This window comes from Camelus dromedarius, chromosome 16 (genome assembly GCF_036321535.1).
Source record: "Camelus dromedarius isolate mCamDro1 chromosome 16, mCamDro1.pat, whole genome shotgun sequence".
NCBI classification, from domain to species: Eukaryota; Metazoa; Chordata; class Mammalia; order Artiodactyla; family Camelidae; genus Camelus; species Camelus dromedarius.
This window is the reverse complement of record NC_087451.1, coordinates 28250603-28266327: the sequence shown is the minus strand read 5'-3', so window position 1 is coordinate 28266327 and position 15725 is coordinate 28250603. Positions and strand designations below refer to the sequence as shown.

The 15725-nt window shown below is 65.7% G+C and overlaps 1 protein-coding gene across 10 annotated transcripts in view; it reads right to left on the bottom strand.

Annotated features, from left to right (window-relative positions):
* Positions 1-15725, bottom strand: part of AATK (apoptosis associated tyrosine kinase) — a 37427-nt gene that overhangs the window by 13649 nt on the left and 8053 nt on the right. For 3 of the 10 annotated variants that reach the window (XR_010384516.1, XR_010384515.1, XM_064495394.1), the window contains exons 1-6: positions 7012-11066; positions 6754-6887; positions 3790-3937; positions 1296-1375; positions 679-797; positions 407-494 (exon numbers count right to left, since the gene is read on the bottom strand). Coding sequence is in view for 8 of the 10 variants with exons in the window: in XM_064495394.1 (XP_064351464.1) it covers positions 407-494; positions 679-797; positions 1296-1375; positions 3790-3937; positions 6754-6887; positions 7012-7297 (855 nt within the window). In the remaining 2 variants the exon portion in view is untranslated. Of the gene's footprint in view, positions 1-406; positions 495-678; positions 798-1295; positions 1376-3789; positions 3938-4114; positions 5074-6753; positions 6888-7011; positions 11069-12275; positions 12424-14484; positions 14578-15725 lie in introns of those variants that run through there. The other 7 variants (XM_031469297.2, XM_031469296.2, XM_031469299.2 and 4 more) reach the window with 5 other exon arrangements.

Below are 15725 nucleotides of genomic sequence, written 5' to 3'. Positions count from 1 at the left end.
ACCTGCTGACACCACCAAGGAGGGCCCAGACACCCCAGGAAGCCCCAGGAGGGCACAGCCAGGGCCAGGGGCTCAGAAACCAGACGGTGGGGGGCCCATGTCTGTGGAGGGCACCTCCCTGTTGGGGCTGGAGCTACAGGTGTGGGAGGGGGCCCCAGGGGCCGGCTACAAGCACAGGGCAGCCCCGTGACTAAAGCGTGGTGAACGAGGGAGGGGAGCGGGCCTCCCCCGCTGACCGGGCTGCAGAGGCGGGGGGGGCAGCAGGGCCCTCCCCAGGGTGCGGTGGACCCCCAGCCCCAACAGCCACCCTCCCTAGCGAGGTGGGGTCTCCTCCCTAGGGGGAGTGTGAGGACCCCCGGGTGAGGCCCAGCAAAGGGCCCTCTGCAAGGAGGCGGGGGAGACTCACCATGGGGCAGAACTCCAGCACCAGCAGGTAGGGCGTCACCTCGGCGCACTGGGCCAGGCATTGGAGCAGGTTGCTGTGCTGCAGGGCCCTGCGGGAGCCAACAGGCTGCCCCCCTGACTCGCACGCGGGGCAGGAGGGGGCGGGCGGGCGGGGAGGGGGGCTGGCTCTGCAGGGGAGGGGAGGAGCCAGACGGCACAGAGCTTGCCTTTGTTTGCGGGCCGCGCCCCCACCTCCCGGCCAGGCGCCCGCCCCCTCCAGCGGCACCCGCCTACCTGTAGGGCTGTGCCTCCTCCAGGAACTGCACCTGCTCCTGCACGCTGGCGCTGGCCTTCAGCTCCTTCACTACCACCTGCGTGCTGCTGATGCCCGAGTTCACCTCCCCCAGGAACACCTGCGGGCAGGCGTCACCAGGGGGCAGCCTCCACCCTCCCCAGGCTCCGCCCCCGGCCCCTGCCGGTCCTCCTGCTCTGTGCCTCAGTTTATTCGTCTGCAAAATGGGTCCTGGGACCCACCTGGGTGGGCCCTCCTGGCTGTGCCACTGTCTCTCAGCGCCTGTCTCCTTAAGGTCCCCAGGTGTACTCGGCACTCCGGGGTCCGCAGTGAGGAAGGCCCCGCCGTCCCACCCCAGCTGGTGGCCAGGGAGGAGCCGGCACCAAGGTGCTGCTCCCTGCCCCCACCCCCCGGCCCACTCAGAGGCACATCCTAGTGTGATCCTAGGATCCGCTAAGGGGCTGAAGGACCTTGACGTCCCCAGGGAGGGGCCCAGCAGGGTGGAGCCTTGAGAGGGAATCCCAAGGCTGGGGAGCCTCCTAGGAGAAGCAGGTCTCCACCTGCCAGGCAGGACCACGGTGCCAGTCCCTCCCCCACAACCCCAGGATCAGCAGCTCACCTTCCCGAACCAGCCGTGGCCAATCTCCTCCAGGTACAGGAGGCTGTGCCGGCCCAGGTCTGCAGACTTGAGCAGCTGAACTGTAACAGGGCAGGGGGCTCAGGACGCCAGCTTAGCCTCCGTCATCACCCCGTCTCTCACCTTCACTGGGCCCTCGCAGGGCTGCCTGTGTGGCCCATTCTGGGAAGCCGCCCTGAGCCCGCCGCTCCCTCCATCAGGAGCAGGTCTGCCGCCCAGGGGAACTGGGCGCCTGCAAGCCGCATCCAGGCATCTTTCTCAGGGGGTCTGGAAAGGCTGTGCCCCAAGCTACAGGGACAAGCCCGGCAGGAGACAGCGGGGCCTGCAGTCAGGACCAGTGCACGGGCAACGCTGAGCAGGCAGTGTGGCCGAGGCGGAGGCCATCAGGAGGACGGCAGTGGAGTGGCCTGTACCCCCACCCCTGCCTCGGGCTGGCATTCCAGCGCCAGGCACGCCAAAGGCTCCTTTGTTGGGGGCTGCTTGGCACAGCCCCGTACGGAACACACTGAGCCATTCTCCTGCAGGCTGGGCTGGTGAGGTCAGCGGGGAGGAAGGGTCAGTGAGGCCCTGGAGGAAGGGCCAGAGCTGCTGAGCCCAGTCATACCCTGCCTGCGCCCCCAAGGGATTCCCCGAATTCTGCTCCCACGCCAACTTCCTGGAGGGCCCAGGGGCTGGGCTGAGCCTGGCAGCCAGGGGCCCCAAAGGGTGAGGGGTTGCCCCCAGGGACTGGAGACCCCAGGGAATGCTGCCTGGGGCAACGCCGACCTTGGTGCTGAACAGAATTCAGGGTAAGGGGTCCCGATGGGCCCTAAGTCCTGAGGCTCTTCCCCCTGGGCCCCAGCCTGCTGCTCCCCCTCTGGCCTGGGGTCTCCCCAGGCAGGCTCAGCAGTCCTGACAGTGGACACCGGGGCAGTGATGGAGGTGGAGCGTGCCGACTGCCAGCCAACGGCAAAGTGCTCCTCGCAGCTGCAGGAGGCATGGCGGGCCAGGGGTCCTGAGTCCGCACCCAAGGGGCAGTGCCCACAGAGCCAGGCTGCGGGCCGGGAGACTGTGCCTGGCTGGGCCGACCTCCCCTACAGTTTCAAGGGGTGACACCTGCTGCCCAGGTGGGCCGCCCTCCTCCTAGCATCACCCACAATCTCTCCTCTGCCCAGAAGCAGCGTACACTACAAAAAACAGACCAGAGCTGAAAAATGGAAGAAAACAGGCCATCACTGCCTTCTTCTGGGTCCCTGTGTCCCTAATCTCCAGAGACAGCCCCCTAAGGAGCGAGAGAAGCTGAGTCTCCAGGATTCTTTCGCACATACACTGCCGGGGTGGGTGACAGGCCCAGGCTGCGGTGTCCCCTGGGGTGCCCCATCTCCACACCAGCTCCTAGTGTCCATCAGAGTAAGCACAGGCTGAGTCGCCCACTGGAAGGTTGGGGGCCTCCTACAGAGGAGCCCCCACTTCCAGAGTTCCATGGGTATTCCTTTGAGCCACTTAATAGGAGGAGCCCTGGGCCCTGAAATTCCTGCGTCGTTAATTGGTGGGGTCGGGGGGATGGTGGGAAGCAACGCTCACTGGAGCCCTGGGCCCGGCAGCTGGTGGTCCCCTAGGTCTGCTCTGGGGGCTCAGACCACTGCCTTGGGGTCCCGCAGCCCATGATGAAGGCTGGACTCCCCACTGGGCAGCATCACGCTCAGGGCCCGGTGAGGCCCAGATTAGAAGCAGGCGGGGAGCAGACCTGCTCATCCCCATGGTAACAGGCCCTGGTGCCGACACAGCCCCAGCAGGGCCTGACACCCCTCTCGGTGCTCCCGGAGGAGCCTTGCCTAGGAGCTGCCAGGGAGGGGGCCAGGGGCCTGAGGCCTGGTGAACCGCCCCCACCAGGCTCCAGACACAACCAGGGGTTCCTGCAGTGCAGGCATCAGGCAGGTGTGGGTTCAAAGCCCAGCTGGACGACTGATCTGTCCAGCCTCCGGGGCGCTGGCCCCGTGTCTGCCACGTGGGGAGCCAGCCTGGTGGGGGGCCCTGGGATGGGGCTAACGGGAGACATGGCAAGGAAGACATGAAAAGAGGCCCCGCCTGCACCTGCAACCTGCAGGCACGGGGGACCAGGGCCCCTCCTGCCCCGACCCCAGGGTCCTGAGTGAAAGGCCCATTCACAGCCCTGCCCACAGAGGTGGCCCCTCCCCGCAGTGGGTGGGCCTTGGGCACAATGGAGCCCACGTCCACGTCCAGGGTCAAGCATCCCTGGGACCATGGAGAAGCCCCTCCTCCCAGCACACAGGTGCCTGTACCAGGACCGGAGGGAGCAACGCCCACCCCCTTTGCATGCAGCCCCAGGCGGGGGGGGGCTGTCCCCAAGCTTGCTCACCGCGCCCCACGTCCCAGCAGAAGGGGGCCCAGACCAGCCCCCTGGCTGCCCTCCCCAGGAGCACGGGCCCCCGAGCGGCACCCCACCCACCCCTGGGGCCCCCTGGGGGCCACTCACCTGACCGCCCTGGCTGCTTGGCCATGGGCAGGGAGACCTCGGTGAGGGGCAGGACATACACGTCAGGTCCGCTCGGAGCTGCCGGCGCCGGGGAGCCCTGTGCCGAGAAGCCGGCCGGGTACCCTTCCCCCTCGGCATTCTCAAACTCCTGGGCCAAACGGGCGACACACGGGGTGAGCTCCAGGCTCCCGAGATGGGGAGGGTCGGGGTGCAGGCTAGGCTCTGAAAGGCCCCTTTCTTCCCAGGGCCCAGCTCCCACCGGCACCCCTGCCAGCTGCCCCCGCCACCCACCTCCTCGCTCCTCAGGGTGGAGAACAGAACCTACCCCTAGCCACCCCCTCCAGGGACACCAGCTGCCCCCAGGAGGGTGGGGTTTGGTTTGTGCTGGGGGGGGTGCCCAGAGCCATGAGTCCCCGGGCAGCAGTGCCTCCCCAGCCTCAGCCCATCCACGCCCATCCCTGCAGGGGGAAGGGCCGGTGCTGGTGCCACATTGGCAGGGGGTGGTGCAGGGCTGGAGGCAAGAGACCAGGAGGCTGAGGCCAGCTGACCCTGCCCGTCCAGAGTCAGGCCCCAACTCCTCTCAGCACCCCTAACTCCCAGCAGCCTTCACCCAGTGGGGCGTGCCCATGGCCCCCTGCTGGGGGGGGCACTCACCTCCAAGTCACAGCTGGGGATTGAGAACAGGGGCTCCACCACGCCACCACCCCTGCCCCAGCGGTCAAGTGATCAGGTGCCCCCGCCCCTCCTGGACAAGGAGCATTCCTGGGGGCACCTCCCCATCTTTACCCCCGGCCGGCACTGCCACCTACCACAGCGCCCCTGACCTTGATCCAGGCCGGCAGGCGGTCATCCACCCCCTGGGCTCCTTGAGGGCCTGGCCCTGGGCACCGGGGCTGGCCCCACCTGGCCGGGCTGCTGTTTTGAAATGCAGCTGCCACACCTGTCTGTCTGAGGAAGCCCCCTCCTGAGCTGAGGACCAAGTCAACCCAAGAAACCCTGGGTCGGAAGCGGAGCCATAGTAACAAGGCCGTGGGCCCATCTGGCCCCACAGCCCACTGCCAGGTGGGAAGAAGACCGAGCGCTCCAGGGACTTCCGGGAGCTGCAGCGGGCCAGCCCTGTGGACACTCGGCCCGGGGACCCTCCTTCCCCAGGCCTCAGTCTTCTCAGCTGCAAAAGAGGCTGGGAGCCCTCTGGGGTGTCCCTGCAGGCCGGTTCCAGTCTGTACCCAGAAAGGACAGAGGCACTGGGGACAGGGCTTGAGTGCCTCCCGTCCCCAAGGCCCGGCAGGCCACACTGCTGCCCTGTAAGCCCAGCTGCAGAGGACACACGCCCGCCCACCCCGACCAGGGTCCGGCCCTGGCCCCAGCCCCGTTACCTGACAGTGCTCCCTGGAGGCCCGCGGGATTGAGCCAGCACAGCGGGCGATCAGGTAAGACAGTGTGAGCATCGCCGCCCAGCCCCTCCCCCAGCACAGTTCTGGCCCCCAGGGCCTAGGCAGGAGCCCGCCAGGCAGGCCCTCCCACCAAGGCGCACTGGTGCTGGAATGTTCCAGCACCATGTCCCCCAGGAGGTGAGGAGGGCGCTGGTAGGAGGGGTTGGCACTGGCCCCTGTTTGGGGCCTTGTTCTCGCAGGGCCCTGAGGAGGGGCTGACTTATACAATGGCCACAAGCCCCATCCTGAGCCCCCGCCCCACCGCAGCCCCCCCACAACCTCGCCACTCTGGCCCCGGGATCCTGCCAGCCTTGCCTGGCCCAGTGCACTGCGGGCCCGCAGGCCAGGGAGGCCGGCTCGCCACGGCTGTGCGCGAGGACACCTGAGGCCACAGCCCTGCTGCCCAAGCTCTCAGCTTCCCTGGCCGACCCCTCAGAGGCCTCTGGGAGCACGGCCCTGCCGTGAAATGCGCCAAAGCCACCTTCTTAAAAGGCAAGTCCCAGGCAGCTGCCAGCTCCCCCGGCCCCTCTGTGATGAGGTGCACCAGCGGGCGAGGAAAAGCGCTGTTTCACTAAAACGGGGGTGACGCCACTATGTGGGTCACGGAGTGTGGACACGAAAGGGGCGCTGTGCTGGGCCCAGGGCAGCCCCCTGCCAAGCTTGCCAGGCCCAGGAATCTGACCTCCAGCCCAGGGCCGGGCTGCTGAGTGGGCGGGAGAATGACCAAGGCCGGCTGCTATGTGCTACATCGGCAGAACGCGGCCCACGGGGCTGGGGGCGGGGGCTCCGGTTGGGGTCCTCAGATCCCAGCTTTCTCTCCTGGTCCTCCCCACTCAAAGTTGCAGCTGGATGTGGGGGACAGCCACGGGTGCTTGCAGAATTGGCGAACAGCGCCCCAGTGGGTGCCCCTCGGCCATCCTCAGGAGGGGCACCTCAGCCCTGGAACCAGCCCAGGACGACCCCGGGAGCTTAGCCATGGGAGGGCAGCCTAAGAGAAGGCAGATCCCGCATTTAGCAGTGTGAAAAAGAGGGCAATGACCGCTCCTGCTGCCCCGTCCCCCCATTCCTATGCGGCACACGGTCCCTTCCTCGAGGGGCAGGAAATGTCCAAAGACTCCAGCCGGCCAGGTGTTTTTGGTGCCAGAAAGTCTAAGCAACTTTGGCTTCCCTTGTGAATCTGAAGAGCAGGGACTTGAGGAACCCCCGGGCATAGAGCCCCGCCCACACTGGCCCAGGGGCTCCGGCAGCCCCTCAAGGCCCATCCTCGCTGTCCTGGGGAGCTTGACCCATGCACCGAACACAGAAGTCTGACCCAAAGCTGGCACAGGAGGCCATGCCACCCTAGGGGGACCCAGCATGGGGGAGGCAGTGGGCAGGGCTCCTGAGAGCCCCCGACTGCAGAGGCGGGGCTGTGGGAACCCCAGTTGGGTCTCTACGGTCCCCAGGAGGGAGGGGAGCCCAGTGCTGAGTGGACAGCAGAGGGCCGGCCCTCGGTGCCCCGTCCACAGCCCCCTCAGTCCCTAGCCCTCACCTTGAACCCGATGCCGCCCTTCTTACAGCACAGGCAGGCCAGCATGAAGGCGATGACCGTGAAGAGCCCAGAGAAGGACACCGCCACCACGGACAGAGAGGACGACCAGGAGAGCTCGCTGAGTGGGGCGCCGTCTGCCGAAGGAGAGAGTGGTTACGGGGCGGCTCTGCGGCCCAGCCACCAGGCTGCACCCGGCCTCCTAGTGGCACCCAAGGGGCCAGCAAGACCCGCCCCCACCCCCACAGCCCCCTGACTCACTGCGGTCTGAGCCTTTGCACCCTGACCATTGCTCCAGGACTCCACACTCGGAGGCACAGCCACCAGGCCCGGGGCAGGTGGACACACGGGGCGGGCGGCCATGGCAGCCCAAGCCTGGGTGCTGCACTGGCCTCTCCAGGGGCCACGGGGCTGGCAGAGCTGCCAAGGCCAGCTTGACTCCCACTTCTGGGGGCTCCTGGACACCCCTCCATGAGGTCAGGGTCTCAGGGCTACGGGGACCTCCTCCCACATATCTCAGACTGACCACCTCACCCCTCCAGAGCATGCCCTAGGGGCTGTCATCATTGCCAAAGCTATGGGACAGCGCTGGGAGGGGCTGGGAGACACCGGGGTTGGGTCGGGAGGGGGACTCAGGCCCCACTAAGTGGGATTGCGGACTCGCCTGCTGGCCACGTGCCAGGCTCCAGGCAGCTAGGGGTCGGGGCCAGGAGATACAAGACCTGTCTACCTCCAAGGCCTGGGGACCCCGCTGTCCCCAAGGTCAGGCAGCAGAGTCCATCCACACAGCCCGGCATTTCCGAGTCACCCTCTTGCTGAGCGCCCACCGAAGACCCCCTGCTGCTGTTTCCATCCTGAGGACAATGGGAACCCCCCTCTACAGCACCTGGTCCATGGGAGCCCCCACCTCACGGCTGCCCCGCACCAGATGGGGAAGCTGGTGCCCAGGCAGCACATGCCCCCAAACACAAACTAGGGCTCCGAGCTGCCCCCGTCCCCTGGAGAGCGAGGGCTTTGGGGACGCTCGGCCCATCTGACGCCCACAGGACAGCATGGTGGGTCCCAACCGGACAGCACGCTGGGCTGGCAGCTCCACCCCATTCTGCCCTCCTGTCGCACGAGCCTGGCTCCAGTGCACACCCCTTCCCTGAGGACTTTGCCTTCCATTCAGCCCCTGGAGGTTTCCCACCTGCGCCCAGCCCCTCTGCCCACTTAGCACCCCAACCCCTCAGCTCCCAGTGGCTGAATGCCTCAGGACCCAGTCACGCCCCGCCCCAGCACACCTGTCATCACAGGTCCCTCAGGGCAGAGCAGGTCTCAGCAGCACCTCACTGGGTCCTAACTGGCCACCGAGGTGCTGCCACACCTGTCTCCCCTGGACAGGAGGAAACAGAGGCTCAGCAATGGGGAGGCACCTGCCCCGGGGGGCACAGCTGACCTCTGACTAATGTGCTTGTGCTCCGGAGTCTTCTGCGCCCCCACGGGAAGCCAGGGCTGCCAGCTAATGGGGTATCTGAGAGGGCTTCCTGGAGGCAGTGTGAGCCCAACAGCCTGGTCTCTGAGCCTGTTCCTGACACCCACACGTGGAGAAGAGAGGCCCGCTATTGGGGGGGCCAGCAGGGGCCGAGGGCCAGGAGAGCAGGGGAAACCCGCTCAGCCTGCCCCTGGAGACCCTGGAACCCTGCTGCGTCCCCCACTCCCATGGGACTGGGAGATATACCTTCCCTGGGGTCAGGCAAGGCTTCAGGGGTGCCTGCGTGTGAGTGTGTGTGTGTGCCACCACTCCACCCCAGGGTAGGCCCCCACCAGGCTCTCCCACCCAGAGCACACAGCACTCCCTAACTCGGCCCTGACGGCAGCTGCACCCTCAGGAAGCCGCAGAAGCCCCCAAGGATGCGCGGTTGCCATGGCAACCCGCTGCGCTCAGCAGGCTCCCCTCCTGCCTCCGCCTGCACACGTGTGCGCCCCAGCGTCTCCCGCTGCTGCTGGCTGGGTCCAGGGCCTGGAAGGCCACAGGCCCCAGGCCCATGGCCCACCTGCCCCTCTGGGCCGCACAGGCCGCGGGTGGGCAGGACAACCAGCCTTCAGCCTCCCCAAGGGTGCCAGTCCTGGGGGTGGCCCTCCTGCAGGTCACCCCCCACCTTTGGCCACAGAGCTAGCTGCCGGGGGGCCACCTGGCACGATGTACTCGACTTAGCAGCAGAGGAGGGGGCAGGTGGGGCCCTGGGTGGGCCTCTCCCACTGCCTAGTGCCCTCATCCTTGACGGCGGGTCTGTGTGGCTGGAGAGAGGACCAGACAGACCGGCAGGGCTAGAAAGGGTCTTGGACTCGAATTTCCAAATCTACAAAAGCTGTCAGTTACTGGAGTCAAAACCACAGTAGCCCCCCACCCCTAGGAGACAGTAGCAGGTGTCGGGAGTGTCACCGAAGGAACCATTCTGCACACGAGGACACTGAGCCCCGTGGCAGCTCGGAGACTGCTCTCCGTCACCAGTGCGCCCGGGCCCTTCCCTCGCAGTCAGGGGACCTGGGGGAAGGAGGACCTGCCCCCTCCAGCATCACCCGCAGATCCCTGAGGCCTCCCTCTGGGCCACCAGTGCTCGGGGAGGCAGTTCCAGATCCCTGAGGCTGCATTTGGGCTTCACCCATTTAAGTCCTGCACCCGGGCCGCCGCCCTCTGCAGCTCCAGCTCTGGCTTCCGGAGCCCTTCTCCGTGCCCTGCCTGCAGCCTGAGGACAGACCAGGGGCTGGCCGAGAACCCAGCTGTACCCACACAGCATGGACATGCACACGCACCCCTCCCAAGGCCCTCTGACCAGCCTGCTCAGGGTACCATCGTGCCCACTTCAGAGAGGAGAAAACTGAGGCTCCGGGAAGTTACAGTCGCACCCAAACACTGACAGCGCCAGCGCGTGGAAACCTAGGCTGGGCCCACGCCTGACTCCCAGCTCCCGGCCTGAGTCCCCTCCACCACCCCAAGGAAACGCCCACCGGCCAGGGAGGCCTGTGTGGGTCCGCTCCGAGCCCACACTCACGGCCCACCTCTTCCCGGAGCTCGAGAGGTAGGCACCGCATTTCGTTCCTTCGACAACCTTGGCGAGAGGTGTGACTGCCCCCTCCCTCTCGCTCTCTGGTGCAAGGGCCAGGGGGACACCCGGGGCCTGGAAACAACCATGGCCCGCGCTGACCAGCGGAGGGAGCCAGGACCCTCTGGCCTGACGTGGGGCCAGAGGGCCATGAGGAAGGGCAGAGCGGCCACAGGCGGGGATTTAATTCCATGGAGCAAACAAGCCACACACTGGAGCCAGCACGTGGGCAGGGGCGGGCAGGGCAGGGAGAGCCTGGCCGGGGGTTCCTGCTGTGGGTGAGGTGCCGGCTTGATTCCAGCTACAGAACACTGCGGTGGACAGGCAGGTATGCACACGCCAGCCCCCTTCTGTGACCATGAGGGGCTCCAGGATGGGGCCAGGATCTGGGGGCTGCAGGGCAGGGCACCAGGCACCAGGCTTCCTCTGGGCGGCCAAGGTCGGCCTCTGGTTGTGGGCGTGGAGGAGCAGCGACTGGGGGTGGTGGCTGGTTCAGAGGGGTGCATGCAGCGCCAGGGTCCAGGCTTGGGGCTGCTGTGCTTGGGACCCACCCCCACCCTGCCCCGTGGCCTCCACTAACACCTTAGTGACAGGAGGATACCCCCTGAGGTGCCGCCCCGCTGGCTGGTGATGCCTGGCCTGGGCCCCATTCGGGGGACCCCAGGCCTCCACAGGCATTTCTGTCCACTCAGTGCCTCCAGGACCTATTCCAGCAGAACTGTCCCCAGAGGTCCCATCCCTACCCCCAAAGCAGGAGGGAAAGCCAGACCGCCATGAGCACCCACAGCTGCTGCCTGTTCTGCAGAGCAACATGGCCACAGGCGGACAGGCACCGCCTCGGAGGGCCCTGGGGAGGGGCAGCGGCTCCTGGGGCAGCTCCTAGTCAGGGGCCACAGTCCAGGCTGCCCAGGGCCCAGCCCACCTCCGCCATGTGCAGCTCCGGGAGAGGGGGTGGAAGGGTCAGAGGTGGGGGGAGCCCAACCCCCTATAGAGAAGCCTCCTTTGCTCTCTGGGGCCCTCGGCTACTGTGAGACCAACTGGCCCTGCGGTCCTGCCCTCTCTGCCACTTCCGGGGTCCTTCCCACTGGAGATGGATGCCTGGGATGTCTGTTTACCCTCAGCGAGCAGGTGCTGGCACCAGTCTCTGTGACCTTGTGCCAGTACTGGGGGCTGCTGGTGGAAAGAAGCCACCTGCCCACCCTCCCCTGGCGAGGCAGACAGTGGTCGGAGCATCAGGGCCTCCCTGGGCTGGAAGCCCACCCACCCGCCAGCTGTGGGCCCCTGTGCCTCAGCTCCCCCATCTGGAAGTGGGGACACCCCACGCTGAGCATGCCATAGAGGAACACCACCCCGAAATGTCAGCCAGGCCTGGCACACACCACAGAGGCCCCCCACCCTAAGGCCCTCCCCCTGCCCTCCCCCACTTCACCCAGCCCCGGGCAGGGGGCGAAGGGTGGGTTGAGAGGTGCCCCAGGCCTCCTGCTGGCTGAGCGGAGGGTGAGGGGGGCCACAGGGACAGAGGCTGGTCCCCCAACGAGGCCACGGGGTGGCCACTCCCCACCTGCTCCATCCCTGCCACCCCCACCCCCACCCCGCCGAGAGGGCCAAAGGTAAAAAAATAACCCCCACCCAGTTGAAGTCCAGACCACAGGGACAATTTGGGGAGTGGCTGAAGGTCAACCCAAGCCCTTGGCTGTACCCCATTCAGTGAGCCCCCGGCTCCTGCAAACTGCCTGCGCTCCTGCAGGCCCCACTCCCCCAGTCTGGTGCCAGAGGACTTCAAGCAGATCACCTGACCTGGTCCAGCTGGGGTGGAGGAGGGCTCGCCACCCACAGGGCAGAGCCCGCAGGACTGCTGAGCCCTGGGCGGTTCTCTCTGAGGGTCCGTTTCACCGTCCAGGTCTGCCCTGGGGCTATGCAGACCACCCCAACTGGGTCCAGCAGTGCTACACGCAGGCGGGGGCAGGGAGCCAGGACACTGGGAACAGGGCGGTGACATCACAGGGAGAAGCAGGGCCTGTGGGTGGCCGAGAGCACAGGGCGAACCCTGGGCCCAAGCTCCTCGAGGGGCGGCCCCAGCCTGGGGGCCGGCGGAGGCAGGGGCTGGGCCGGGGACCCTGGAAGGAAGCCCCACCGTGGGGGGCAGCCCACCCCCGCCCCCAGCAGGGGCCCCGCTTCTGGTGTAAGAGGTGCTCTTTCTGGGTGTGATTAAGGCTTCTGCTTCACTCAGATGAGTTCCCACGGGAAGGGACTGCAGAGCCCAGCTCCCTCGTGCGAAAACACAAGTTGTAAAAGCCGATGTGTCCACACGAGGAAAACGCCCGCCAACGGTGATGATGAAGGCGGTGTGTGCGGGGCCGAGGCGCCTGTCCCCGCCTCCCTCCCGGGCTGCGGTGACACCGGGGGCGTTTACACCCCAGCAAATGCTCGCCAGCTCACCTGACACCAACCAGCCCCCGTGACACCCCTAGACCGACAGCTCCGAGCCGGCAGGCAGGCGGGGGTTGGGTAGGGGGGTCAGGTGTCTCGCCTCAGACCACACGTCAGAATAACGTCAGCGTGACCGCCACGAGTCAAGTGGTAGCACCTGAGAGGAAAACAGGTAATTGGGCTTCTCAACGGGGAGGGATTTTTAAGCCGAAAGCAATAGACGGAACCACGAAAGGTCAGTGGGCTTGGCCACGTTAACATGCATGTTGTGGGGAGGGGGGGTGCAGCTCAGCAGGAGAACACGTGTCTAGTGCGCACGAGGTCCTGGGCTCAGTCCCAAGCACCTCCGTTAGAAAATAAATAAACCTAATCACCCCCCTTCTAAGAAAGATAATAAAAAAAATGGTTTTAATACATTCAATAAAAGCCCCAAGTTAAAGGCAAACCGCAAACCAGAAACAAAATTTGTCGAGGACTAACGTCACTGCTCCTGAGGACACACAATCAGCAAAAAAGATTAAAAAAAAACCCTTCCAGGCCCCAAAACATCAACAAGCAAGGTGAAGGCAGTCGGCCCGCAAACACGGAAGCAGAGCTCATCCAGCCCCCAGAAAACGCGCGGCCTCGTCCTTGATTGAAGGAACGAAAGGAGACAGGACGCCGGCTTCCCCAGCACCGCGCTCTCGCAGCCCAGCCCAGCCCCGCGGCCTGGCGCTGCGGGGGGCCGGGGCTGGGGCGCGGGTGGGCGGAGGTGGGCGCGTGGGACCTGGGAGACCTGCCGGCGCCTGGCCGAGCAGTTCCTGGTCTGGGAACTTCGCCTGACAGAACAGCCTGGGTGGAGGGCGCACAAACCCAGAGTGAAAACCGAGGTGGGGCACGTCGCCGCTGCAGGCAGGGGCCGCTGCAGGCAGGGACCGCTGTGCACAGAGATGCTGGGGGGGGGGGGGGTGCCCGAGTAGGAACCAGCAGAGAGACTCACAATAAAAGAAGGAGTCCGTAAAAACAACGGCACAGCCACTAGAGAACCCCGAGAGAGCGATTTAAGGTGTTTGAAATAAACGGGGCAACAGCGACATCATGCTCGTTGTAAGAAGCAGGTGCACAAGGAGGCCTTTGAGCTCAGTGCAAACGCTTACTGTCTGACTCTGACTCAGGTCAAGGGTTCACAGGGTCTCCCAGATACACAGAAATACATGCATTTCATGGGTTGTGATGTGCCCGTGTGCCAAAACCCATCAGATCGCGCCCCTGAAACACGCACAGCTGAGTCTACTTCCATCAGACCTCAGTAGAGCTGAAAACAAGACAGAGGACACAAAACTATTTATAAATCCTGATCACAGTCACGTCCAAAAAATAAACTGGAAGAAAATATCTCAAAATGTCAACAGCGCTTGTCTTGGGTGGCAGAATTCTGGGCAGCAAGTACCTCCTGGCTGTCTCCGCCGTCCACGTTTCCTACAAGCACGCACTGCGTCTAGAATCAAATGTGTGTGATTTTCTCTCTCACTCACACCCAGCTCCGTCACCCCCGTCTTTAAAGACCCCCACGGCCTCAGCGTACACAGAACAGAGCCCAGACCCTGCGCTGGTCTCCACGGGCCTCTGCCCTCCACCCCACACTCAAACTGCACCCAGGGGGCCACCGGGCCAGATGTCAGCACGGTTTCCCCAGGGAAGCGACGGGGACACAGAGATGGAAGGTGGAGGTGGCCTTGACCCGGCAAGAGAAGGGGCAGTGAGTCCAGCCATCCGGAGGTCAGTGGACCCCCTCCGAGGGCTCAAGGCCAGGATGCAGGACAGACAGCAGGCCAGGCTGCATTCTGGGTCCTGGGGTGGCCCCCACACCCTCCACTTCCTCAGCAGCCCCCTTCACTGTCCTGGGCTGGACCCCCCATCGTGGGCCCAGGCTCAGCCTGTACCCTCTTCCTGACCCCATCAGGGCCCTAGCCACACCCTGCTCCCCAGCACTTCCTATGGAGCCCCAGACCCCAGTGGCCACCCAGCCCTGGCCCTTCCCCTGGGTGAACTCAAGCATCTCAACCCAAACCCAGCGTGGAGTCTGTGACCCCCTCCAGACAAACCTTCTCCCTGGGCACCCCCCACCCCTCCCCAAAGGGAGACCCCAGCTGCTCCCGGATTCCTCTTGCCCCTTCCCCACGTCCAGCCCCGCCCAGGACACTGACCCCCCCCACCCCATGGTGAGGCCCTGCCTGACCTCCTCAGGGGTCCGCAGCCTATGAGGCTCATCACACTCGGGGTCACCAGCAGGCCTGGGCAGGGCCTTGGCCGGGCATCTGAGGACATCCTGGCACCAGTGCCCCCACCCCTAAAGCCCGCCCAGTGATGCAACAGGATCTCGGAGAGGAAGGAGTTGTGCAACCCAGGCGGGTGCTCTCTGGGTTACAAGGCCGAGGCCAGTGGCCAGCGTGAAAGGCAGAGGTCCAAGTGCCCAGGCCACCAGGGCCAAGGTCCGGCGCAGCCCAAGCGGCCCAGCATTTGCCCCTCATACCCCCCGGCCTCCAGCTGGAGAGAGGAGCAGGTTTCTGGGGCTTCCAGGGCAGGAGGCAAGCACAGCTCCGGGGCGACCACGATCCCACCTGCCAGCCAGGAGGCAGAGCCAGCGCTGGGGGGCCCGGGCGCTTCTTGGTGAAGGTTTGCCCAAGGGCCCAGGACCCACATGTGAGGAGCAGAACCCTCCAGCAGGGATGTGGCCACCCTCTGCCCGGTGGGGGGAGGGACGCAGGTCATGGCACACGCGTGGCGCCTCCCAGGCAGGACCCAGGCCCACCCGTGTCCTCCTCCCCCAGATCCCTGAGCTCAGATGGAGACAGAAACCAGAGACCTGACTGCTCAGACGCACTGGCCCCTAGGCCCCAGCACGCCCACCTCCCCGAGGGGGTCCAACGGCTAAGCGGCCGTCTGCCAGCTTCAGTGTCGAAGCCCACTGGACACGCGAACAAGCCTCTGGGAGGCACCACCCCCTCAGGTCCCTTGGGTCACGAGGGTCATGGCAGCTGCCAACACAGGAGGGTTCTTTCCCAGACCCCGGACCACAGAGCCTCAGAGGGTGGCTGGACAGTCAGCGTGGCTGGTGTCAGCCGCCCACAGGGATCAGGGGCCATGACGTCACCCAGTCTAAGACGGGGGCCCACGGGGCCGGGGAACGGGGGAGGGAACACATACACATGTCCCCACGTCCTCGCACACGTGCACACAGATGCTGTCACGTTTCCACGTGGGCACACACTGCCTCCTCCGTCCTCACCTGTGCTCGGACCGCCACGGCCAAGCTCACACTCACACACTGACACACGCACCCACAGGCTCCCAGCAACCACACACACGTCGCATCCACTCACAGGCACACACCTCTTACACCAGGAGACGTGTCCTCACACGTGCTTCCTGAAGCACGTGCTCACAGTTCGGGGGGCGGACACTTCCGGGACCAGCAAT